Below are 26264 nucleotides of genomic sequence, written 5' to 3'. Positions count from 1 at the left end.
TCTGGACTACCACTGCTAGACTAATCCAGGCTTCCCTGCCCAAATTTGGATCCATTTAACCAACATAAATAAAACAAGCTGGCGACTAAGGAAGGGGAAAGGAAGGAAAAATTTATTTGCCCCACAAAATACAACTAGGTTGGCATTTTTTTTGAGGGGGGTAGGGGGAGTGGTCTGGACCAGAGTCAAAGCTCTTAACTGGTCTCTTTTTGAGAGTCCTCATGAGCAGATCCAGAAGTAGTACTTATTCTCACAAGGAAGAGTTCTTGAGGTTATGTTGGTGATGTGCCTGGGACTCCACTTTAAAAGCTGGTATGTTTAAGGGCTGTCTCCAAAGTCCTCACTCTGTGATGCACAGCATTCATTCAAGCTACGCCTTGGCACTGACCCTGGTGTGGGGTTCCAAGTTTAAAATGGTTCCTCCTTGGCACAGTTAAGAGTGAAGAATGAGGCTGTTGTACATGTGAGACAAACTGTTCTTCTATAGTTGGTATTCTGGCAGAAGTAACACCTGGTTACATTTTCTAAATAATGCATGCACTCACCTCAAAATGACAGGTACACCAGGGCCTGTAGAAGCTGGCAGAGGAGGAATTAAATTCAAGGTAGTCCAAACTTCATCCATCATATATAGATTTTTCAACTACAGGGTTATTGAATATGACATCAACTTAGAGATACTCCAAGGAAAACCAATTATTTTTTTTCTCTCTGATGATATACAGCTGTAATAACGTGCCATGCACAGGTTTCATAAGACATGCTGATGTGTTATCAGTTCCAGGAACCCAAAATGAACCTGTATGTAGTTGGCAACTGGATTTTTCTTCTATTGGAAAATGTGTCAAACACTGACAACTATTTTTCTTTTGCTAAGTGTGACAAAGTTGTGATCTCCTCCATGATTTGGGGGCATGAACAAAGCACATGATGATCAGCAGTAAATGTTCCTTCTCTAAGTATGAATAATACAGACCACTTGAAGCTTAAAAAAATGGGAATGAGTCCCCATTTTTTAAATTTCATGCCTCTCATAAAGATTGCTTCTCCTTGTATGTTCTACTTAGAGAACACAGTTCACTTACAATGTCTCCTAAGTAGTTACTACACACACACATTTTTTTCAATCAGCTACCTCAAAATTTAAGAAATGATCTGCTTTACACAACACAGGTTAATAGGAGTAGATAATTTATAACAAGTTATCTCTGCTGAGGTCTTTAGTATTAGAAAATTCAAAAGTGTATTAGAAAGAAAAAATTTAGTCGGAATCTTCAATAAGAAGCAGGCACAACCAACTCTTAAGTTTTCCAAGATTTTTCCCCTCACTTTTGGTCTTTTGAACTGGTTTAGCTATATTAGCATTTGACACTTCTTTTGATCAATATATGAGAAGGGAGGCTAGAGACTCAAGTTTTTGATTAAAATAAACTTGGGAGGTATTTTTCCCTTCATTTCTCCATTACCTCTCTACCTTGATATTTTATCTTAATCTACCTTAATGGAAATTTTAAAACAGATGTGCTCCCCACCCACACCCTCCCCCCAAATATTGAGATACTTATACTTCTGTCGTCAGAGAGAGAGAGTAATCATCCAGTGGAATGACAAGGTAGAAAAGAGTTTCTAAGACTGGCAAAATGGATCCTGCCAGTAAGTGTGCTTCTCTGCTAAGTGAGTTTGGCCATCCAGATTTTGTAGAAACCTGAATGCTGAGACCAAAGAGACTTCTCCTGCAGCTTCTGGAATTTAGTTAAATGTTGTGACAGGGACAGAATGACAGAATGTGGATTCCAAACTGCTTTGGATCAGGCTACACAGAGAAAGAATACTCTTTTCTGAAGAACACTTGTAGGTAGAATGATTCTGGGAGTCCCCTGGACTTCTGAATCTGGAGAGGTCAGGAATACTCTTTGCAATCTCCCCAGAATCTTCCCTTGGAATAATTAAACCCATACAGATACAGGGTATAGTGGGCCTGCTCCAAGTCAGCCTAAGAAGGCCAGGAGCATAGCAAAAATCTCCCTTGAATTGGAAATACTTATTAGCAAAATCTTTATCACATCTGGGTACCTATAGTATATGCTATATGCAAATATATTCAGATAACACCCTCTTGGGACACACAAATGTTACATAAAAATGCACAGTGGCATAAATCTTGATTTCCTGGAAGAGAAGCAAGGAGTGAAATAAGCTATTCAAATAGATTCCATATATAGAGACCATAAAACTGAGGCTAGAACTTCCTAAACAACAAGTAATGCTAATTATTTGTGATTATTTGTGACACTAATCTAGCTGGGCAAAAGTATGTATTCTTCCTACACATTCTCATGTCCTTTTTATAAAACTGGAGTCTTTAAGACATAAGGTAGATACATAACAGAAGATCAGTGGGATTTCACTGGTATTATTTGGAGTTTTGCAGAGTCCCTTGAGAGTTCAACCATTCTGCTTAATTTTCTGCTTGACAATTAATGGGGATCAAGTGCTGTATTCCAACTCAGCTAAAAAGATGGGCCCTTAGAAAGGACTTTATTATTGTGATTTCTGGATTATTCTATAACCAATCCTTGTAAAGACAGGTTAATATGTAATTAGACCTAAAAGAATTACATGATTATGGAGGGCAATACAGGGGACTATTTTATAGCTCACAACTCCATGGTAGCTACACATTAGGTCAGCCTGATGTTGCCTAGCATCTAAGCCCGAACTCCTAGTCCTCTTCACATTTGGCCTACACATTGGATTTGGCATGTACTGACCTTATATGGGATAGAATGAGACAGTACTTTTGATTTAGTACCAAAGCTTTGTATACCACTAGCTATTGTTATGAAGAATGGATCAAAAGCATTTTTATTGATAGGCAAATAGCTCAGAAGAGATGCCAGCAGTATTACTCTGGGTCTGATCACTCCACCTTCTCTTTCTTTTTAAGTGATTCTAATAGAGTAGATTTCCAATCCTCACAGCCCTGATTGGCACCCTGTTAATGCTAGTCATCACTCTAAATCCCATCCAGATATAGTCAAAACCTTCTCAACTGTTTATAAAGTATCTGTGCTTCAGAACTTCCCCAGACCCCTGAAAACGCTCTGCAAATTCTTAATGATAAGACAAACTTCTTTACAGATCACCCTGACTCTGACCCTTCTGTGGATCAGGACATACATATTACAGGGAACCAGGACGCTGCTTCCCATCAACGCCCCCCCGCCGCGCCCCATCTCCATCACTACCACCGGTTCACGCATCTGTGCACAACCAGTCTCTATCTGAACAGAAACATTCCCCCTAATATATGGGTGTTAGGAAGCAGATGACTATAGAGAAATACACTTTTTAAAAAGGTTAAATGGTGACGTTTTGGTGTTTTCAGTGAATGGAGTCGAGGCTATATTTAGGCTGCACCTGAAAAAAGTAATCTGGGAAGTACGTGCTTCTCTGAAAGCTACTGACCGTAAAGAATGAGTCATTGACCTAAATCTTGTTTCCAAGACACAAATGTCCATATCAATAAATCAACAAACATTTGTCAAGAGCCTACTATAAAAATTACCAGCCTTCATTGTGGAAAGGAATCATCTGGGCAGCTTGTTAAAAAGGTAGACTCTCTGCCCCCGCCCCCCCCCCCCCCCAGATTGTGTTTATTCTAGAACTGACATCCAAGGTGATATTCAAACAGGCACTAACGGGACCATGTTCTGAGAACTACTCGCCTGTCCTATGCCCGAACCTGTGGTCCCCAATGGTAGTCGTCAGGTGATCTCTTCCCTCAAGAAGTTCATAGACTAGTGAGAAAGGAAGCAGTTAATGACGACAAAATATGGTTTGTACTAAAATCAGAAACCCCGAGAAAGGGCTACTTACACTACAGATGCCTTGTTAGAAGAAAGGATGGTCGAATGAGTCCTAAAGGAAGAATAGTTTCTCCAAAGAGATAAGGGAGTTGTCAAGGCCATTTCAGACATAAGGAACGAAGTACTGAAGGGACCAGATATAGTCTCAGGGGGTTAGTTAAAATAAGACTGACATTTTAAATTTTTTCTTTAAATTAAAAAAAAAAAAGAAAAAACTGTACAAGATCAAGTATGGTACTCACCAGATAAGTGGACAAACTTAGAATCCCAGCGCACTGAGAAGCACGAGAGCAGTCACAGTGTTGGGTCTGCCTTCTAGCGCTCGCTCACAGCCTCGCCTCTCCCCAGTTCCCATAAACACTCTAGTGCTCAGCAGCTGTTCACAGGAAACTGTAGGCTCGTGGCTTAGTGGGAAACCCAGATTTCACAGGGCATCCTCCTGGCTGCCTCTCAGGTTCAGTGTCCATGAAGCCTTGTAGGCTGCAACAAGAGGCAAAAACATTTCAGGCTGGCTTCTGGTCAGGCCTCTGTTGGCTGTCAGCAAGATAGAACCATCGAGAGACACAGCTGTTCCTCTGCAAAGCTGAGGTTCCTAGAACTCCCTGGGAAGCCCTCTCCCCCAGCAAGCTGCCAGGCCTCAGGAGAGACCATCAGCCAGTGTGGATGTAGGGAAAGCTAATCTCAGCCAGGACTTTACAAGCTAACACAGAGTTTGGAGTGAAACCCCAAGCAGCCTGAGGAAAGGGAGTCTATTCTGGCAGGATTCTATCTGACCAAAATGAATATATAAACTGATATTTTGTTCTCAACAGGTAACCAGTAAACTTTTTAAAATAGGAGTCCGTCAGAGAAAAAGATGGGAGTGGGGCGGATTGGCCCATGACAAACCCCAGTACCTGATAATCTCTGAACAGCCCTCAGCAAGGGAGGCCCATTCTGAGTACTGGCAGATGGAGGCACTGGATTCACCGGGCAAATCACTGATCCACTGTGGATCTAATTCCTCATACTGAATAAAGTTAGGAGGTCTGACTGGATGGTCTTCTTCACCTCACTACTCTGTATAATCTACGAGCACTATCCGGAAAGCTGCACCGCCCCCTAGGCAGTGATGTTAGAAGGAAGCAGATGCTCATACCCTCAGCATATGAACATGAGCTCTACTGTCCCATACCTTGAAAACAAAAGAAAAGGAAAACCTGTCTTGACTCCAGCAGCCCACTTCCCTGCTCCCCATCCAAGCATAATTCTCCAAAGCACTGTCTACACTCACAGCCTCCACTCCCTCCCCGGCCACTCCAGGATGGCTGGCACCCTCACACTGAAGCCGTTCTGTCAACGTGACCAGAGAACGTCATGTTGCCAGTTTCTCAACTCCCTCCATTTGTCATCTGCACTTCATACAGTGGACTCCTCACATCTTCTGGGCAGAAATACCTTCTTCTCTTAGCTATCATGACACCATTCTTTTTTACTGATCACTCCTGCTCAGATTCCTTTGATGAGTTTTCCTCAGCTTAACCTCTAAATTTTGGGCTTCTTTGGGGTTCAGTCTTGAGGACTCTTCTCTACCTGCATAATCTCAATGAACACTTTGGCGTCGAGTCCCTTTTGGTGGCCACTGACTCCCAAATTTATACCATCTCCAACTGCCATTTGGTATCTCCATTTAGATGCTAATGGACATCTCAAATTTTAAAAAGCCAAAACAGAATGCTTGATTCCCCCTTTTCTCTGCCCTAATATGCTCCTCCCCTAGTATTCCCAGCTGAGAAAATGCTACCACCCAGTTGCTCAAGCCAAATACCCAGGACTCCTCCTCCCAAGCCTTTCACCACTCACATGCGTTCCACCAGCTCCACCTTCAATGCCCACTGCTCTTTGGTCCAGATCACTCCTTACCACTTCAGGTCTTGTGCAGACACTTCTGAATGGCCTCCCAGTTTCCTTTTCATCTATTCACCAAACAGCAGCTTGAATGAAATTTTTAAAACATAATTCAGATCATATCATGCCCCTACTTAGAACTCTAATGTTGGCTCCCTGCTGTTTTTAGAATTTAATCCATGCCCCTTAATCTGTCATACAAGGCCCTAAGTGATCTGGCTCCCTACCTGCCTCCAAATGCATGCTGTACCACTCTCCAGCCGTTTGTTCTTGCCAGCTCATTTCCACCTCAGGTCTTTTGCACATTCTGTTGACTGTACCTGGAATAATCTTTCCCCAGGCTGTCTGTGGCTGGCTCCTTCCCATCTGACACAGGAAAATCTACCTTCACTCCACTTTCCAGTGTAAAATAGCACTCCACCAAGCTTGAGCCTGTTGCGTTTTCTTCACTATGTTTACTACTACCTGAAAATATTTCCTTTATTTTTAATCTTTGTGTTTACCTCTGTAACTTACCTAGAATATAAATTCCCCCAGAGCAGGAACTTCGTCTGTCTTGTGCAGTGCTGTGCCCCTAGCACCCTGGCACCTAACTGCTGCTAAGGAAATGCTTAAAGAAGAGTGAATGAAGCCGTAAAAATCTAGCACTATTTGGCTACTTTAAATGCTGCTGCTTCCTTGGTCTTAGGACTAAAAAGGGGAATACACTCAGTGATTTTGATGGAAAAAGCTCAAAATGCTTTTTTACATGCCTGTTTAAATGGGCCTTTCTAATGAGGGGCTTGCACAGGTTGCACAGAGCTGGTCTGTCTATATATATATATATATATATATATATGTCTTTCTAAAGCACTTTTTAAGGCCCTGAAATATGCAGCTTTAAAGCTCAAGAGTATGGACAGCCTCCTCTATTCCTCTTTTTATTTTCTTAAATTAGCTACTTACCCTTGTATTTTCCTGGTTGGGAAACCCATCCTTAAATATGGAGACTTCTGCTTCTCCATGGAAACAGCCAAGACCAATGATTGAGTCAATCCCTTTGGAGAGCCACCAGTCCAGTTACGGCTAAGTTCTCCACCCTCAGCTGCTGGTGTGTTTTTAACCAAGCTTTTAGGTCCTCCCAGAGGACCATAAAATAGTCTCCAGTTTCTGGGTTTGTAGCATTGCTCATTAGATTATGAGTTACACCTGTCCTTTTTTCCATTCTCAGGAACTAGCCCTGTTCTTTTTAAGGAGCTACAAAGAGGCTTTAGTTGATTATTCAGGAAGCCCACCTCACCCCACCCATGAATCCAACCCAAAACCAGGGCTTAGAAACTACATTTTCTCAGCTGCCATGACTAATGCTTCTGTGAGGACACTGTGATGGGCAGCGGTAGGGTGGGAGGAGGGAAGAGGAGGGGTGCAGTATTTGGGAGACTGTGACTATTGTTTCCCATTTCTGCTGTATCTCTAGCAATACTGAATAGCTTAGTTGCCATCCATAGGGAAAGCTTCGGAAGCCTTTATTTAACTACCTACTTTGGGGGCACCTGGGTGGCTCAGTCGATTAAGTATCTGCCTTCGGCTCAGGTCACGATCCCAGAGTCCTGGGATGGAGCCGCGCACCAGGTTCCCTGCTCCCTGCTTCTGCCTCGCCGCCCCCCACCCCCCCGCTTGTGCTTGTGTTCTCTGTCAAATAAATTAAAAAAAAAAAAACCAAAACCTTTAACTATATACTTTGGCCCCAAATGGATCTAGGGGCAATTGCTCAATTTTCTTAAAGAAAAGCTAATGGCTTATTAATATCAGCTACCACAGTGATGGTTTTGAATACTCTCCTACCCAAGGGAAGATACTGTCTGGGTCAGGATTTCTAATCTGATTTTAGAAAGATATATAGAAATCATATAAGCATTTTCTTTTTACTTTTATGAGCAAAAGAGTTTCAATAAAAAGTGTCCATGCCCAAAACATTCAGGTTGCTCTGTCCTGAATCCATAAAGTGGATGAGTTAAGGGCAGGAATTACCAGTGAATAATGCCTCAAAGTTACCTGATTTTTGAAAGACTACTACACATCATTGGTTAGTACTGTGCAATTTTTAAGGTTCTTATTTATCCCCATTTATTAATAGAACAGTAGAAATTTTTAAGTATACTGGCTAGTCTTATTTCTAGAGGATAAATTCATTCAATACACATTTATTGTAAACGTAAACTCTATTCCCAATACTGAACCAGAACACGCACAGACTGTCAGGGCAGAATTCCCTGGGGGCGCAGACCCAACGCTGGGCCTGAGGCTCGGAGAGTAGCCAGTGAGGGGGCATTTACATGGAGGGCTGCCAACCTCACAGAGGCAATAAGAGCGGCCACTCCGGGTCCTCCCATTACCGGTATCCCTAAACTTCCTCTTTCAGCACTTCATCTCCTAGGCCAAAAGTTATCAACCTCTTCCCCAAACCCCCCACCCCAATCCTCTTCTGACTCATTCTATTTATTCTACCGAAGACATTTAACTTCACATCACACTCCCATGGGTGTTTTAGGAGAGGCTGTGGGTTGTCTAGGAGATGGTGAGGAGTCTCTGTGCAGTAGAGATTTTAATTTGCTGGTGCCCTTGGGTAGTTTACTCCTAAGACTGCTCGGACCTCTCTGCCTTCTAAGATGCCCCCACGCCCCATGGGAAACACACACATCCTTGTCACCATGAAGGCTGATCAGTCAGTCTGCTGCCTAAGCCGACGTCCAACCGAGGAAGGGACTACTGTCCCTGACTTGCAGCACCCCTCCTGGCTCTAGGAGCGCCCCCTCCCTGCCTGGGAGAACCTGTGTGCCAGAAGAAAGGAACAGCCTGGCCTTCTCACAAAGCCAGGGGTGACTGCTCATTCTTTCCCCTTGTTCTCTAATGGGGGGAGGGTCCGCCTACCATTTGTCGGAGGCTCCCTGTGGAAACTAGTGGACATAGCATCACTTGTCCTCAGCTGGGGACAGCAGGGAGAACCCCATTCACCATCCTGCAATAGGACTTTCCCCTTAAGAATTCTGCCCCCTCTCTCCCACTTAATAAATGCAAATATGTGTTATTGTTTAAATACTTATTTTTAAAGTGAGTCCTTCATGAGCTTCTATGTTTTAACTCATTAGTAACAGAATCACTTACGGTGCCACCTCACCAGATTTGAGAATTTCAAAGACACAGGGAAGTAGTTGCCAGGTCTGTAAAATTAAAATATAAATTAACAAAGTGGTGAGGGGGACAAAACAGTTCCACTTAAGTATATTAAAATAGCTGTTCGCCGCTTAGAAATATTTAAAGTACCATTAGTACCTTTTACCATAGCCATTATTTCATCAAAGGGCATTTTAGCAAAAAAGGAAGAACAATCTCAGAATGAAATGGTACTTCTTTATATCTCAAGAAAAACACGGTCTCTGAAAACTAAGGTTTTGGCATTATGGAGAAATAATGAATTACTTGCACCTTCCTCATCTCTCTGTTAACCAGTATAAACCTCATACAAGCAGCGTTCTGAGGACAGGTCTTAGCGCGGATTGGACCCTTTGGTTCTCTGTCCTCAGACAAAGGCTCAACTGGGAACTTTCCTTGAAACACTGACACTCATCCCAGAGCATCCCAAGCATCACACAGGAGCTCAGGAGGCCACGAGACCCTGTCCCAGATCAATCCAAGGTCACCCTGCAATTCCCAGAATGACCTTGTGCAAGAACGATGTGCTCCTTGAGGGTTCACCCTTGCATTTCGGACAAGTGTAGGTCTTTCTTTTGACCTTTGGCTGTCAAGCATCAAAGTTGCCCAATAAACAATGTGAGGGCTTATCCTCAGATTTAATTCATCTCGAAGCCTACTTAGAACTAAAAAGTCAGTCTGAACACAGTTTCCTAACAAACAGCTGCATACAATCTATGGAGCCTTGCTTTTGGATATAGGAGCAGGGAGGATAGAAAGCCCTTCACTTCAGCCCTGACACCAACGCCCAGCTTTTCATTTGTCAGTACAATGTTGACAGTTGATTTCACAATGGAAAAGACTTCCGATTTATAATCAGACTCCAGCCAAACCATCCATTCCTAGGCCTTTTAAAACGAGCTTGTAAATTACAGCAGCAAGGAGGAGAGAGTGAGCTGGCTCTGTTTAAATAACAGCAACAACCAGGAGGAAATAAAGCTTTTAGAAAGCATCTGGGCTTCCTTCAGTGGCAGTTAGGAGAAATATGGATTAAATACTTTTTATAACTAGCAGCTGTAATTATCAGGGAAATCAGAGGCCGTGTGATCTCTGACACAGCTGTATGAGCCATTTTCATGCTGCAAGGTCCACTGAGGGAAAGAAGAATTTATCCTCCCCAAAACTACAATTTTATATTGGTAAATCAAGCATAAAATTGGTAGTTGAAATGCTTCCAAGAGTCTTTGTTTAGAAATACTTTTATTCATCTATATATTATCTCAGAGTCTAGCTTTTCTAACCACTATCATACCAGAAGCTAGAGTGTTGTTTGCCACCTTACTAGGACTGTCTTCAGAACGGACTGTTACCGAGTGCTTGTTGAGTGCTGTTAAAAATGGTGAGACCATAACTCAGCCTGATGAAACCATTACTGGGGTTAAATGACATTATTTGACTCAGACTTTTATTTGCCTTTCAGTAATGTCCAATGTTTGTCTCTTTAATTCAGGGATCATATCAACGTTTCTTCACGTCCATCCTTTTGGAGCCAATATAGAGTATCTCTGGTCATACATGCAGCAGCTGGACTCCAAGGTACACTCTTTTTCTCCAGGGGACTTGCATTGCTAAAATTTAGCATGTTGTTTCCCGGCTGTAGGTGGACCCCGCGTGAGCTGCATCGGGGATATAATGGCGTTTGAAGATTTATCAGTACTTCACAAGGACCTCCATTTTGGGCAGATAGCTGTCTTCTTTTCACTTGCTTTTTTCTTTATAGAAAGAAGAGCAGTTATCTAAAATGACAGTGACTTTCAGCAGATGCCAAATTACTCTGAAAAGCATATGAGGGACTGAAAATTACAGGTTGGCCTGAAAGTTCCCCAAAGAGGGAGAAATCAGGTCAGGGTGGCTAATGGGGCATTATCCTGAGACCATATTCTCACAGGATTCTATGGTAAGGACTCCACCTGATAGAGGGAAAATCACCTCAAATAACATAAAGATCTGATACAACTCTCAAGAAAACATATTAATGGTTGTTTTTCAGCATTATTCTCTAAATGGAAAAAATGACTGCAAAGTTATTCTCAGCGGTGCCCCCCAAGGGAGACACCCAGAGTCAGGACATCACTCTTCATTTCTCTGAGGCTCAGTTTGCCTTGTCTGCAAATTAGCTATGCTCCTAACCCATTGCAGTATTTGTATTCTAAAAGAGAAAGGACAAAAAGAGCTCAATTTGTGTATCAATTTATGTATCAAAATCCGGTGAACAATGAGAGGGGCCCTTCTTGAAATAAAGTCATGTCATTAAGCAGCATTGCTGGGGGAAGCCTTGGAAGGGGATGGACACAGAAGCAGAGAACTGAAGCCTACCACTGAGTAGCTTGTTAAATGTCCTGCTGGGAGGGAAAATGGAAATAAGCTCTTGCATAGAGTGCAGCAAAGTACCTGGAATGTGTAGGACCAGGCCCCGGCCCACAGTTCTGTGACCCTGACTACACACCTACAAACCATTCTAAATCTTCAATGGCCAGTATCAATTAAATGACTACACTGTGCTCTCAGTTTGAGTCAAATGATCTTACCAATTCATGATCCCACAACTGCTTAACCTTTCTAATGGGTCTTATACTTCCCCTCTGAGAGAATCATCTGGAACAAAAAAGTATTTTTCAGTCACAGAGATTCATGCCCTTTTCTTCTCTTGCAGCTGGTAATAGGGTAGGCCAAAACAGAGTGAAGAGGAGATGAGGAGATTATAAGATTCTGGAAGTTCACGCTCATGTCTTCTTTGTGGCCTCCCCTCACATGGACAGGGAGGGATAGAAAATGCTTATGTTAACTCAGATAAAATGAGAAGGATGAGCTATTAAATGTTACTTTGTTGAAATTAAGCTTTCTTAAAGGGCTTCTTTGCCTTTTACCCTCACCAATTTCATTAATATCAACCCTACCTTTGCCTGAAAGATGAAATACTGCTTTCACCAGTGTGGCGTGGCATAGAATGAGTCCTCAAGAAATTATTCCTATCGTTGCTATTATCCTTCCCTTGTATTGTTGACATTGCTTTCCTTCCCCTCCTGGAAATCCCAAGTGGGAAGCTTTTGTTGGGAAGCAATTGTTTTAGTATATACGTGAGTTTGTGTGTGTGTGTGTTGGGGGAGGGGGGGTGTAAAATCACCTGGTGGGGGTGACAGATAATGAATTATCTTGTTCTATTCTTAACCTCAGGACAGAGTGTCCATCATCCATTTGTTCAGGCAAAATTGTGTGGTCTCCCTCAGTAGTCTCTGAGGAGAGAATTCACACACCTGGTCCCTGGCCATAGATGATCGGCCTTTCTGGAAGGGATTCAGTTAAAGGGAATTCCATTTTATCTCAGACTGGTACTTTTATTTTAGAAGATAATGAAGAAAGCATTTCCTTCACAGAGGAAATACACAGGGTCTTCCCCAGACAGCCCTCTATCTCCTGAATGAAATGCTCAGTAGAGCTGTCAAATTGTTTCCTCATCCCTGAAGTAAAAATTATATAGAAAAAGTGCTCTAAAACTCCTAGGTGCCAGCAATTAGACCAAGTATTCTTTCTATCCCAGTGAGGCTGAAAGGATATTTAGACTTTTTAATCCAGAGACCAAATTATTGCTCTGTACTGGAATTCCATATCGCCAGGGCTTTAAGCAGCTTAGAAAACAAAGTAATGAGAGGTTTGCCCTTTAAGTACCCACCAGGGCCTTGTCCTTGTATCAGCTGCCAGAAGGCTCCGAATCCTGGAGCCACCAGCAGCCCACTGACGCTAAGGCTCTCCTGGTGCGCCTGCCTCTGGTTAATCAGAAGGAGGCGGGTGTCACCAGGACCCCCACCAAGTTTTGGTTAATGTTGCACAAAGGCTATGGATTCAGTTTAGCCTCCACGACACGGAGGTTTCGCTGATTCTAGTAGGATGGGTTTTTTAAAATTCCAGTTAGAACAGCACAGTTTGACATCAGACAACATCACCATTACGACAATTGTAAAATAACATTTAGATTCTGCCTACCCCAGTGCTGATGAGAGCAAGGAAAGCAGGCTCAATCAATTCAGCCTGTAATGAAGCTGATTTTATTAGGATTTCCCCAAAGGCCACATATGAGTATAAGAATGATTAGAAATGGAAGGAGAGCCAGGAATTAATTTAAATTATGCTGGGCATGTGAATTGCACATGGCTCCTAAAACTGTATAGCCCAGTAATAGGCCATTTTCCAGTTAAATATTATTCCTGCTCTTGATAATGATATTTGCATATTTTTCTCTTCTCAGCCTCTTCTAAACCACCACCTCTCGTTCACTTAGCCCTCTTGTAGCAGAGTGTGATTATATGACCACATCACAAAGATTCACTCAGAGGAAGGCAGGAGAAGGGTGGTGGGGGGAGATGGCTTCCTAAAACTTTGCCGAGTCAAAAACTGTGCCCTGGGTACAGGCAGGTAAGCTCTTCAAGACAGGCAGCACTATCCTGAAATGGTTTCCAATCAATACAGAGAACTCCCCCAGGTCAGCCCAGAGCCCTTCAAGCCCACTCCCTGACCCTAAGCAGCAAGAAAGTCACATTGAGTTGAGCATTAGCAGATGAGTATTTCCTGTCCTACAGTCAAGAGGAGAGATTCTTCTGCTCTTACCCCAATTTATGTATTCTTTAGGACTTAAGTTCTCCCAAGCATGTCTGGCTGCCCCCTCTACATATGTATAGCCTCCTCCCAAGCAAGGCCCACCAAGTAGATTTGATTCTGAAAACCAGACTCAACGTAATATGGCCGCTGATACTGGAGGATTTACAAAGACCTACCATTTTGACATACCACCACTGTTCACTGACGGGCTTGGGTGCTCATAGGCATGTGTACATCTCCCACCAGAAGGGCAGGCCATTTGCATGTCTGTACTAAAAGCATACCACGGGAAACACAAAATTAAAATACCTGGTCAGTTCCAAGGAGATTCAAATTGGCCATAAATGGAGAGCATTCTTGCCTAGACTATAGTTAGGCAGTAAGGGTAGATGAAATGTTCTCAGTGGTGTTTGTAAGGATCCCCCCCCCTCCGAAAAATCTTCATTATTATGTATATTCCAGTGTTCTCCTAAATCGCCACCCATCATAATATGTTAATGAGTGAGTTTTCTGTTGCTTAGGCTATAATGAGTGTGTTTTTTAGATATGACAATACCTCTGGAAAGCACATGATAAATGAAGCATTGGAGGTAACAATACTTCCATTTGGCTACATAAAGAATAAAAAGGAAGTTGCTCACACACAGCAAGAGAAACTGACAAGGTTACCAGGGACCCAGTGAACACTGGGATAATTCACTGCTTTTCATGAACCCAGCACTGTCCTAGGGACCAGGGAAGAACAGGGGATGGCCAGAGCACAAAAGAAATCTAAGAAAGAACACTGCTCTCAAAAGGTTTGTAGTCTAATTCAGGAAATGCCAGAATATTTATGAAATAACTGGATAATCAGACATGAACTAATGAAGTGCTATTCCAGGCAGGCAGATCTTTAGTGGGACAGAAGTTGGAAAAGGGCGACGTTCACGTGAGCCCATGTTTACCAGGAGGTATCTCTGTGTGCTCACCCTCACACCCCCCCTGGGGCACTGTCGCCAACCTCCCCCCTTCTCCCCTCCCTTCTCTCCTTCTCTCATTTTCCATCCAGATCCTTCTTTTTCTCCTTCTAATTCTTTCCTTCTGTTCATCTTCTTCCTCCTTTCTATTCCTCCGTCCCTCCCTCCCTGTTCCTCTTCTTTCTAGTTCTTTCCTGTGGTCTTCGTAATTCCTCCACTGACGTCTAGCTTCTTTCCTTATTCCTCCCTCCCTCCCTTCCCTTCTTTCCCCATCCATATTCCGCATTTCACTCTGCAAAAGTTTACTGTAAGGTGTCTGTGTGCTGATGCTATGTGGTGCCCAGGGAGACGAAGAATGAACAAGATTTAAATGTGCGCTAAAAGCCAACAGTCAGTTTATCCTATGGAAGGAAATTTGGTTTTGCAATTGGCTTCTCGGACTCTCCAGCCTTGACAAAGCCTATGCCAGGTCTTTTCAGTGCCTCAAACAAGAACCCTCATCACTTGGCTTCTCTTGCCTGGCTGTATGGGACATGGAGCCAACCATCCCCGTAATAAAATTGATTTATATCTGCTGTGTCAATTTATATCCATGCTTAGAGGCCCGGCAAGGAGGCAGTGGGCTTGGGCTGGAGTCAGCAAATCAGAGGTAATTTATAAGACCTGCTTGATTTATTCTCTGCAGTGTTACCAGCACACAAGCTCCTTGGTTACGTGGAGCCTTTATTCCTTCTCATCTTTTTTTTTTTTTTCTTAATTAGAACAAATCAATCCTTTCTAAAAGAATAGATGTCAGACTTAGAAAATGTTAAACAAAACAGGGGTGGCCAGGGATCCACTGACAACATCAAAGATTGAAAATACACAGACCACCCATTTCTTGAAACAACAGCCAGCTGAGTAAGCGGGTAATAAAAGCATCACATCTATGACAATCTTCCCCACTTTCTAGAGCATCAAATACGTGGTGTACGGTAAATGAGATTTTACAGGCACAGCGCATGTCTCTAACCTAGACGGCAATGCTGCACAGAAGTCTCTCAACTACATGTGTTAGATTCTGCTCACAGCACCCGTGTGCTGTGAAGGCAGGGCTGGATTTGGCATCGAAAGCCCTGCACCGAGTTCTAGCCCCTCCACTCACCCGCTGGGCGAGCACACCCTTCCCTGTCCCCCAGTGGCTTCCATCAAGGACAGACAGGCGCTTAGAGAGAAGCCCTGACCTCAGGATGGATTTGGGGAAGGGAACCCTGCACAGCTGATGACAGAATGGGTACGTCTCACTCTGAGCTCGGCCAGTAAGGTCCGGCTGCTTTGTTTTGTGAGCACTCCAGGATTCTTTCAGTTCTCAAAACCAAGAAATGATCAGTAGGAAGATAAAGGATATTGCCAAGGCAAAATTACAAGAGCTGACAAATTATTTAGGAGGAGGAGAAAACAGAATTAAAGTAAATGAAAATATTTGTCAAGTAAAAACTCTTTGGCCATAGGGTAAAACAAAAAGGACAAATTAAATTCTTTGTTTTGAAAATCCCAAAATGTGATATATCATCAAAGTTATTTTGTCAGGGTAGATAGAGAAAGTTTTAAAAACCATCAAACTAACTTGAAAGCAACTTCTCCTTGATCTTTCTTCCGGCATGAGATACAAAACATCTTCAAGGAAATGCTCTAGAATTCATCTCAGAGCCTTATTAAAGGGAGATTTCAGACAGGACTTCATTTGAGGCGGTCTGTTCTATAATCGTGCCACACCCCTGTCCACATTCAGGCGGTGACCTTGAAGCTTGAAGCCAACGGCAGCTTACTAGCGTTAACTACTTTTGAGGACACTCCTTGCCATTGTACTAATTTCTGGTTCTGTCAAAATCCGAGGAATGGCAATTGGTCATCCAAACTAAGTAACCATAAAAATTTCAAATCCCAGTCTCACTACTTACTTGTGGAACCTTGGGTGACATATTTAACATCTTTGTGCCTCAGTTTTACCCTCTGTAACATGGGTTTTTATGGATTACGTTGTGTATTAAAATGACTTACTATATGAACAGTACTCACAACAGTATCTGGCACACAGCAAGTGCTACTGAGTGTTGGTTGCCATTTGTTTTGTGCTTTATTTTATTAAGAGTTTTTTTTTTTTTAAGACTTTATTTGACAGAGAGAGAGACAGCAAGAGAGGGAACACAAGCAGGGGGAGTGGGAGAGGGAGAAGCAGGCTTCCCGCTGAGCAGGGAGCCCGATGCGGGGCTCGATCCCAGGACCCTGGGATCATGACCTGAGCCGAAGGCAGACGCCTAACGACTGAGCCCCCCAGGCGCCCCCGTTTTGTGCTTTAAAGTGCCATGAGGACTCAGGAAGGAGTGGCTCCCTCTCTCCTCCAGCATGCTACTCCAGCTTCCTCTGTGGTTCAAGCCTAGCCTCGGGTCAAAAGACATCACAGAAAACAAGATTCCCCATGATTTGCTTGCTGTTTTGGTGAAGAGTTGCTGTAGGGGCACCCAGGCATTGGCACTGGGATGTGTATGAGCTGGTCGAGTTGGGAACTCTGTTTGTTACTGATGTTGATACCGCTCTAAAGTCTTAGTCATCACAGACCTGCCCTCTAGTACACAGGCCCCGGCCCCCAACAGGGAGACAGTGACCAAGAGGACTACTTCCGGTGCTCAGTCCACAGTCCCCGGCCCCCTGTGGCATTTGGCGTCAGTGCTCAAAAATAAGGCCAAGGAGTCTGGATCTGCAGCCCAGCTCCACACTTAGTGCCTGGGTTACCTAATCTGTCTGGACCTCAGTTTCCTCATTTGTAAACTACTCCCTGTCTTATGAGAGTGTAGTGAGAACTAACATAAGTGTTTGCGAAAAGTCTGGAGAGGACAAAGTTTTCCAGAACTCCGAGCTGTCGCACTTCTTCACTTCGGGGCTGCTGGGCAGCACCGCCTGTCCTGACCCCAGCTGGTCTCCTGCATAGATAGGTGTCACCTTCACACCAGACCTTTGTTTTACCCTCAAGAATTTAGCTTCTCTCTCTCCTTCCTAAAGAGCACTACAAAGCTCCTTTCCCTACTTTGCCAAGGGAGCTGACGGTTATCCTGTAAACAAGCCTGGGATGGGCCGGCTGTTAACCTGGGGGTCTGGCAGCTTCTCTGTGGCTCTGCCTGATCGGGGGCAAGGGTGGCTCATCTCAGGAGTCTCACCTGAATTGACTGCAGACTGGAGCCCACCATAGACAGCCTGTGCTGTCTTTCTCCAAAGGAAGGAAAGGAGGTGAGGAGGATAACTTGGCTTCAGAAAACTGCCTTCTGGACCAAGTGAAAACTGGGTTTGACCACACACTTTTCTGTATTTGTTTGCTTTGGCTTAGGAGCGCAGAGCTGGACTCACCTATCACAAAAAGTTTGGTAACAGAGTGTCGTATTCTGTCAGCATTGCCTAGTGTGTATACAGAGAGAAAGCATCTCGTTCCAGGCACCATGTTACACTTTATGTATAATCCTCATGATTAGGCTGAGAGATTACAACATCTGTTATACACATGAAGAAACTGAGTTACAGCTGTTAAATGACCTGCCCATGGTTACACAGGTTGGCCCTACCCAGATTAAAATCCAAGCCTGTCTGATTTAAAATCCCATTGTTAACCCAAATATGCCTGATCTTAAGAATTACCTGGGGTGATTATCAAAAATAGAGTATATGAGCTACACCCCAGATCAGCTGAATCAGTCTCCAGAGAAGAGGCTAGGGAATCTGAGTTTTTTTAACAGGAACCCCAGGTGATTGATATTTTGAAAGTAAGCACTACATTCCTGGTTCTTCACCCACGGCTTGCTGAAATCATGCGGAGCACGTAAAACACACCAATGCCTAGTTCCCAGGCACAAGCAGTGGGTTCTTTCCCAGTTCTGTCTTTGAAAAGGCACTTAACTCTCTGTAGTTCACTCTGTTTTCTTAGCTATAAAACGAAGATACATCTTAACATTTTTGACACATGTATCTAATAGGAGTGTTGTGACAATGGAATTAGGATGCTGGTGAAGGCATTCTGCACAGTGCTCACTGAAATGAAATGTTTCAAAATCACATGAACCTTTAAAGCATCTGTTTAATAGGCTTTTGTGGGCTGACCTGGCAATCTAATAATCCTTTTAACATGGCTTTGTAGGAAAATGCATTCAGATTTCAAAATAATTCACACAAAAATTTTAGAATGCAATTTATTTCAACTGCCTCGAAAGGTTTTTTTTTGAAATATTGAATATATCATGTGAATGGATATTGAATATATCACGTGAAATCTTTTCCATGTGAACGTTACGTGAAAAGCTGATTTGACTTCTTGGTCTATTTGGTCTCTCTTTAAAATAAATGTTAAATAAGTTTAACATTTAAATGTTAAATGGAAAGTGCAGACTCTAAAATGATATCTCTCCAGTGATTGTACCATGAAAAATAGTAATAGGTCTGATTCATTAAACCTTTCTATGTGCCAAATCTATGCTAAGCCAGTAGTCTTTATACATCCTTATTACACTTTGTTATTCCCATTTGCTGAGGATTAGAGAGACTAATTATCTTGGTTGGAGTCATTTAGCTCATAGCAATAGTAGATACAGGATTCAAACAAAAATGTTAGCCCCCCTGGTTCCAGGGTCTTAGCCACCTTGCTATAGGAGATCCCTATGCAAGCACATGGGCTGGGAAACAAAGACAGGAAAATGAGAACAATGGCTGTGTTAGAGCAGAAGGACTATGGTTGATTTGTCCTTTATTTAAGGTAAAATGAATTATTGGCATAAAAATGTATGTAATAGAGAAAAATAGGTAGAAGAAAAAAAAACTACATTAAAAATCTACCTGGGGGGGGGGTGCCTGGGTGGCTCAGTCAGTTAAGCGTCTGCCTTTGGCTGGGGTCATGACCCCAGGGTGCTGGGATTGAGTCCCATGTTGAGCTCCCTGCTCAGTGGAGAGCCTGCTTCTCCCTCTGTTCCCCGCTCAGTGCTCTCTCTTGCTATCTGTGTCTGTCCCTCTCTCTCCAATAAGTAGATAAAATCTTTTTAAAAAGTTTTTTTTAATTTAGAAAAAGAAAAAACTACCTGGAAGGGTGCCTGGCTGGCTCAATCGGAAAAGCATGCAAATCTTGATCTCAGGGTCCTGAGTTCGAGCCCTATATGTGGTGTAGAGATTACTTAAACAAATAAAACTTAAAAAAGAAAAAAAAAACTACCTGGATTTTAAGAATGGATGTTGAGATTTTCATGGTTGTTGGTTCTGGGTTTTCATTTCATTCTAAACCTTTATGGTCTTCTGGTCTCTGTAAAAATTAAAGAAAGAGAAGTTAGGGTGGCCGGAAATCTACCCATATGCCCTTTGGCCCTCACTGAGTGAGATAAAAGCACTGCCCTTAGTCGAAGAGGATGAGGGCACCCGGAGTGGTGATGAACTTGCACTCAGCCCTCTTAAATCCCATTCTCATCTCCTTTTATATCAAGGTGGGGAGGGCTGTTCACACAAGGCACTACCCAGTAAGCTAGCCATCCAAAGGAAGGTGAGCCTGGGATTCGCGCCCCTCTGTCTCCTACCTGCCCAGCCCCACCGGCTGCTCGAGACCAGGACAGTCACTTCCAGTGCTTGACCAGCGCTCCTCTCCTCAGCATGTTACTTGACAGCCAAGTAGTGTCATTTATCTCCCTGGAAAAGTGCATCCTTGCCCAACCCCTTGCCTCCTTGCAGACGAGTCTTGTTCCCAAAAGTGACTTTTCTTCCTTTCTAACAGATATCTGCAAACGAAATCGAAATGCTTCTGATGAGGCTGCCACGCATGTTTAAACAGGAATTCACAGGCGTGGGAGCAACGTTGGAAAAAAGGTGGAAGCTGTGTGCCTTTGAAGGAATTAAAACGACTTAACTGTGAAGAGCCAGCAAGTCTCTGGAGACGAAACCACCTGAGTGGGCCAGGGCTGTGCAGCGTGAGCACTGGAAGCTGGGGTTGGTCCAGCCTGGGGCCCCTGTGGAGCCATCGGGGCCTGACTTCAGTTACATCTGTGGCGTTCTCCTGTGAGTGGAAATGTGATTGTGTACCAGTTCCCTAAAACAAAGCTTCATACTGTGACAGGTCTGTTTCCTATGAACACCAACGATTCCACAGTCATAATGACGGCAAAATTTTAAAATATGCTACATTTGAGAATAGCTCACCCAGCAAAATATTTAAAGTTCATGACGGTGTAGCAATGGTCGTCGCTAGGCTACGGAGTTGTATAGGTAATGTATAGCTGAAATCAGTCAATGACATTTTCCTGAAAGCCCTTCTGTTTTAGTAAAAACAAAAATAAAAAGTAATTTTAGAGTGAGGAAAAATCATACCAAAAGAAAACTTGAATATGTGTCTGAACATTTATTGTATTTTGTAAATTAAGTTATATGCTATTCCAGGGACTTTTTGCCTTATTGAAGAGGCAGAAAAGATTGGACTCCTTGGACTCCTTGAGAATGCTTTATCAAGAATATTATTTTTCTAATGTAACAATTCTCCATCATAAGTTCTTTTAACATGGACTGCATAACGATTTTCATAAAATGTAAATAAAGGCAAAGCTAGTGCTACTGTCTTGTACTTGGTATGTAATATTCAGGTTTATCCATCAAAATAAACATTCAGTAAATACTCCTGTTATAAATTTTATAGCAAAGATATTAATTTTTTTCAATAAATATGACTTCTGCCATAAAGGTTTTGCAAATTAATTCTTTGATATACCTTACTTCACCTTTAAGAAGTATTCTTCACATTATTCAGTCCCATCCCATATCCCACCATTTTCAAATGATTGTCTACATGAATGACATTGAGACAAAATATTATTTCAAACAGAAATCTATAAAAACTAAAGTGGGAAGTACCAAGAAAAGGGGATTATACAGCACTAGGGTATATATCATTTTAAAATACCAACACCTTGGGATGCCTGGGTGGCTCAGTCGGTTAAGCGTCTGCCTTCAGCTCAGGTCATGATCCCAGGGTCCTGGGATTGAGTCCCGCATCGGGCTCCCTGCTCCGCGGGGAGCCTGCTTCTCCCTCTGCCTCTGCCTCTCTCTCTCTCTCTCTCTATCTCTCATGAATAAATAAATAAAATCTTTTAAAAATAAAAATAAATAAATAAAATAAATAAAATACCAACACCTCAATCCAAATACAATCAACATAAATATTACCTTTGTTTTTTTGTCTGCATAGGCAAGTACAAAATAGCCAATTAGTTATATTAATTCCTGGATTTATTTATTTGTATGTATGCTGGAAAACATACAAGTTAGAAAAGGAATTAAAGAATTCACACTTGAGCCAACAATTTAGTCAGAATTTGGGCTTTCACTATTTCTTTTAATTACAAGTAGGATAGAACTTTAAACTGTATCTCCTTCCTGCTTTCTTACATAAGAATCACAAAAAAGACAAGTATTCAAGATATTAAATTTAAATGAAACGTTTTTTAGGATGACTGCTGAACAGTGAATCTTCTTCAAAATTCTGAAAAGATGTTTATAATTTCCTATGTAATAGGAAATTATTGTCTTCAGGATCTTTTTATTGAGCCCTGATAAATTAAGGTACTTATTCATGCCTCCCATAAATATCTGCATGTTTTGTTCAGGCTCAGTGCTAATCCTGCAAACATGGAGATGAATAAGAAAAGACGCTGTCCTTAATGGGCTCAGAGTTCAATAGGTAAAAGACATTTTCCCCCAAGTTTCTATATAATGTGAGCCAAGGGACAGGAAAGATAGAACAAGGGTGCTATGGAATTCAAACTAAATGTGAATATCATACTAGATACTGAAACACTAGAGGCCTCTCCAACACCATCTTATCAATTCCTACCACCATCACCATCCTGACATACTTATCTCTAGGTCAGGAGACACAAATAAGGATACAACCATCAGAAAGGAGATGACCTCATTTACAAATAATGTCATCATCAAACAGAAAACCTAAGAGGTTCGCCTGAAGAATAATTAGAAGAAAAAGATTTCCGTAAACTGGCTAAAGACAGAAAGTCTAGTAGGGACACAAGGTACCACAATCTAGACTATTTCTAATGGAAAGCATGGGAGAGGTTTTCAAAGTACATTCACACTTTCAAGTATTGCCCGTAGCCACCTTAGCAGAATACACTTCACAGAGTAAAACCCTAACTCAGAGCTCCCATCAGGAAAAGGAATTAGACGGACCTTAGATTAGATCTGACGAGAAAACACCATTTCCTAAACACATGGTTTTGAGCCCGGAATGGCAACATACAGGACTGAAATGGTTAACACAGCTTCCAAAATATTTGAGTAATTCCCAGAGATAAGTTTCTGCACCAGGAGAATCTATTTTGGCTGTGGTGTTTTCACTGATACTTGAAATTCATTATATTAATTGCCTAGAAATACATGATTTATATATTTTAACTTCAATTACGTGAATAACTTATATTTGCAGGAAAAAACTTTTAAATTATTTTACAGACATTCAGATTCAGAAGGTACCCTAGGGATCACCTAGGGCCATCTGGAGTCTACGTATGTGTGTCACCCCATTCTCTTGAATCCTCAGGACAATCCTACATAAAGACACTATTATCCCCATTTGTCACACAAGGAGAATGAGGCTCAGCAGTTCTAAGTTGGCCAAGTCTACACAGTAAATGTTGATTACAGGATTTTAACCCATGGCTGACTGACTCCAAACATGTTCTTCTCACTATGTCATGTTTCTAGTTCAATGTATTCCCACCCCTCCCAGGAGCCCAGTGCCCATCCAGTGCTTCTGGATCACTGCTATTGCTCTTTTTCTCCGCTATCCCATGTACGAGTATGGGTGTGAAGACTCTAGCCTTTCTCTTCCAAATCTACCAGTAACAAATCATGGACTCTTAGAATAAGCAGAACATTGAAAGTTTGGAGATCCTCATAACCTGGCCCCAGTGGGCCTTTCGGGCTTGCTTTTTCGCTGCCTCCCTGAATAGGACTAAGTATTTGCTGCCTTTCTGCTTTTGCTCATACCTTTCTATCCAAATAAAATGACCTTACTCACATCTACTTACCACAATTCTACAGAGCCTTAAGGGAAAAGTGCAAACACACCCCTCCAAAAAAGCTTTGCTCCATCGCCCCCGAAGTCACTTCTCCAGCCTCCACACAGCAATCCCACACTGTTGTTTTTGTTTTGTTTTTGTTTTTTTTTAGTTTTTTTAATTAACATATAATGTATTATTTGTTTCAGGGGTACAGGTCTGTGGTTCATCAGTCTTACACAATTCACAGTGCTCACCATAGCACATACCTTCTCCAATGTCCATCACCCAGCCACCCCATCCCTCCCACCCCCCACCACTCCAGCAACCCTCAGTTTGTTTCCTGAGATGGAGTCTCTCATGGTTTGTCTCCCTCTCTGATTTCATCTTGTTTCATTTTTCCCTCCCCTCCCCTATGATCCTCTGTCTTGTTTCTCAAATTCCTCATATCAGTGAGATCATGTGATACTTATCTTTCTCTGATTGACTTTTTCGCTTAGCATAATACCCTCTAGTTCCATCCACGTCGTTGCAAATGGCAAGATTTCATTTTTGATGGCTGTGTAATATTCCATTGTATATATGTACCACATCTTCTTTATCCATTCATCTGTTGATGGACATCTTGGCTCTTTCCATAGTTTGGCTATTGTGGACATTGCTGCTATAAACATCGGGATGCACGTACCCGTTTGGATCCCTACATTTGTATCTTTGGGGTAAATACCAGTAGTGCAATTGCTGGGTCATAGGGTAGCTCTATTTTCAACTTTTTGAGGAACCTCCATACTGTTTTCCAGAGTGGCTGCACCAGCTTGCAGTCCCACCAACAGCGTAAGAGGATTCCCCTTTCTCCGCATCCTCGCCAACATCTGTCGTTTCCTGACTTGTTAATTTTAGCCATTCTGACTGCTGTGAGGTGGTATCTCATTGAGGTTTTGATTTGGATTTCCGTGATGCCGAGTGATGTTGAGCACTTTTTCATGTCTGTGGGCCATTTGGATGTCTTCTTTGCAGAAATGTCTGTTCATGTCTTCTGCCCATTTCTTGATTGGATTACTTGTTCTTTGGGTGTTGAGTTTGATAAGTTCTTTATAGATTTTGGATACTAGCCCTTTATCTGATATGTCATTTGCAAATATCTTCTCCCATTCTGTCAGTTGTCTTTTGGTTTTGTTGACTGTTTCCTTTGCTGTGCAAAAGCTTTTTATCTTGATGAAGTCCCAATAGTTCATTTTTTGCCCTTGTTTCCCTTGCCTTTGGCGATGTTTCTAGGAAGACATTGCTGCAGCTGAGGTCAAAGAGGTTGCACCTTAGTTCTCCTCAAAGATTTTGATGGATTCCTATCTCACAATTAGGTCTTTCATCAATTTTGAGTCTATTTTTATGTGTGGTGTAAGGAAATGGTCTAGGTTCATTTTTCTGCATGTGACTGTCCAATTTTCCCACCACTATTTGTTGAAGAGACGGTCTTTTTTCCATTGGACATTCTTTCCTGCTTTGTCAAAGATTAGTTGACCATAGAGTTGAGGGTCCATTTCTGGGCTCTCTATTCTGTTCCACTGATCTATGTGTCTGTTTTTGTGCCAGTACCATACTGTCTTAATGATGACAGCTTTGTAATAGAGCTTGAAGTCCAGAATTGTGATGCCACCAGTTTTGCTTTTCTTTTTCAACATTCCTCTGGCTATTAGGGGTCTTTTCTGGTTCCATACAAATTTTAGGATTATTTGTTCCATTTCTTTGAAAAAAGTGGGTGGTATTTTGATAGGGATTGCATTAAATGTGTAGACTGCTCTAGGTAGCATAGACATTTTCACAATATTTGTTCTTCCAATCCATGAGCATGGAATGTTTTTCCATTTCTTTGTGTCTTCTTCAATTTCTTTCATGAGTATTCTATAGTTTTCTGAGTACAGATCCTTTGCCTCTTTGGTTAGATTTAGTCCCAGGTATTTTATGGTTTTGGGTGCAATTGTAAATGGGATCAACTCCTTCATTGCTCTTTCTTCTGTCTTGTTGGTGTATAGAAATGCAACTGATATCTGTGCATTGATTTTATATCCTGCCACTTTACTGAATTCCTCTTATGAGCTCTAGCAGTTTTGGGGTGGAGTCTTTTCGGTTTTCCACACAGAATATCATATCATCTGCAAAGAGTGAGAGTTTGACTTCTTCTTTGCCAATTCGGATGTCTTTTATTTTTGTTGTCTGATTGCTAAGGCTAGGACTTCTAGTACTATGTTGAATAGCAGTGGTGATGGTGGGCATCCTTGCCATGTTCCTGACCTTAGGGGAAAAGCTCTCCATTTTTCCCCATTGAGAATGATATTCGCTGTGGGTTTTTCATAGATGGCTTTTATGATATTGAGGTATGTACCCTCTATCCCTCCACTGTGAAGAGTTTTAATCAAGAAAGGATGCTGTGCTTTGTCAAATGCTTTTGCTGCATCTATTGAGAGGGTCATATGCTTCTTGTTCTTTCTTTTATTAATGTATTATATCACATTGATTGGTTTGTGGGTGTTGAACCAACCTTGCAGCCCTGGAATAACTCCCACTTGGTCATGGTGAATAATCCTTTTAGTGTAGTGTTGGATCCTATTGGCTAGTATTTTGGTGAGAATTTTTGCATCCATGTTCATCAGGGATATTGGTCTGTAATT

General features: G+C 42.2%; 1 protein-coding gene across 5 annotated transcripts in view; it reads left to right on the top strand.

Moving 5' to 3' along the window:
* The window catches only part of ENOX1 (ecto-NOX disulfide-thiol exchanger 1), a 551749-nt gene extending 530484 nt beyond the window's left edge, over positions 1 to 21265 (top strand). For all 5 annotated transcript variants that reach the window (XM_035003320.1, XM_035003319.1, XM_035003323.1 and 2 more), the window contains 2 exons: positions 10438 to 10523; positions 20310 to 21265. In XM_035003320.1, coding sequence (XP_034859211.1) covers positions 10438 to 10523; positions 20310 to 20441 — 218 coding nt within the window. In that variant the 3' untranslated portion in view covers positions 20442 to 21265. The remainder of the gene's footprint in view (positions 1 to 10437; positions 10524 to 20309) is intronic.
* The last annotated feature ends 4999 nt before the right edge of the window (positions 21266 to 26264 follow it).

The sequence above is a fragment of the Mirounga leonina genome, unplaced genomic scaffold (genome assembly GCF_011800145.1).
Source record: "Mirounga leonina isolate KUSES-001 unplaced genomic scaffold, KU_Mleo_1.0 Mir_127, whole genome shotgun sequence".
In the NCBI taxonomy this organism is placed as follows: domain Eukaryota; kingdom Metazoa; phylum Chordata; class Mammalia; order Carnivora; family Phocidae; genus Mirounga; species Mirounga leonina.
This window is presented reverse-complemented; position numbering and strand designations above follow the sequence as displayed.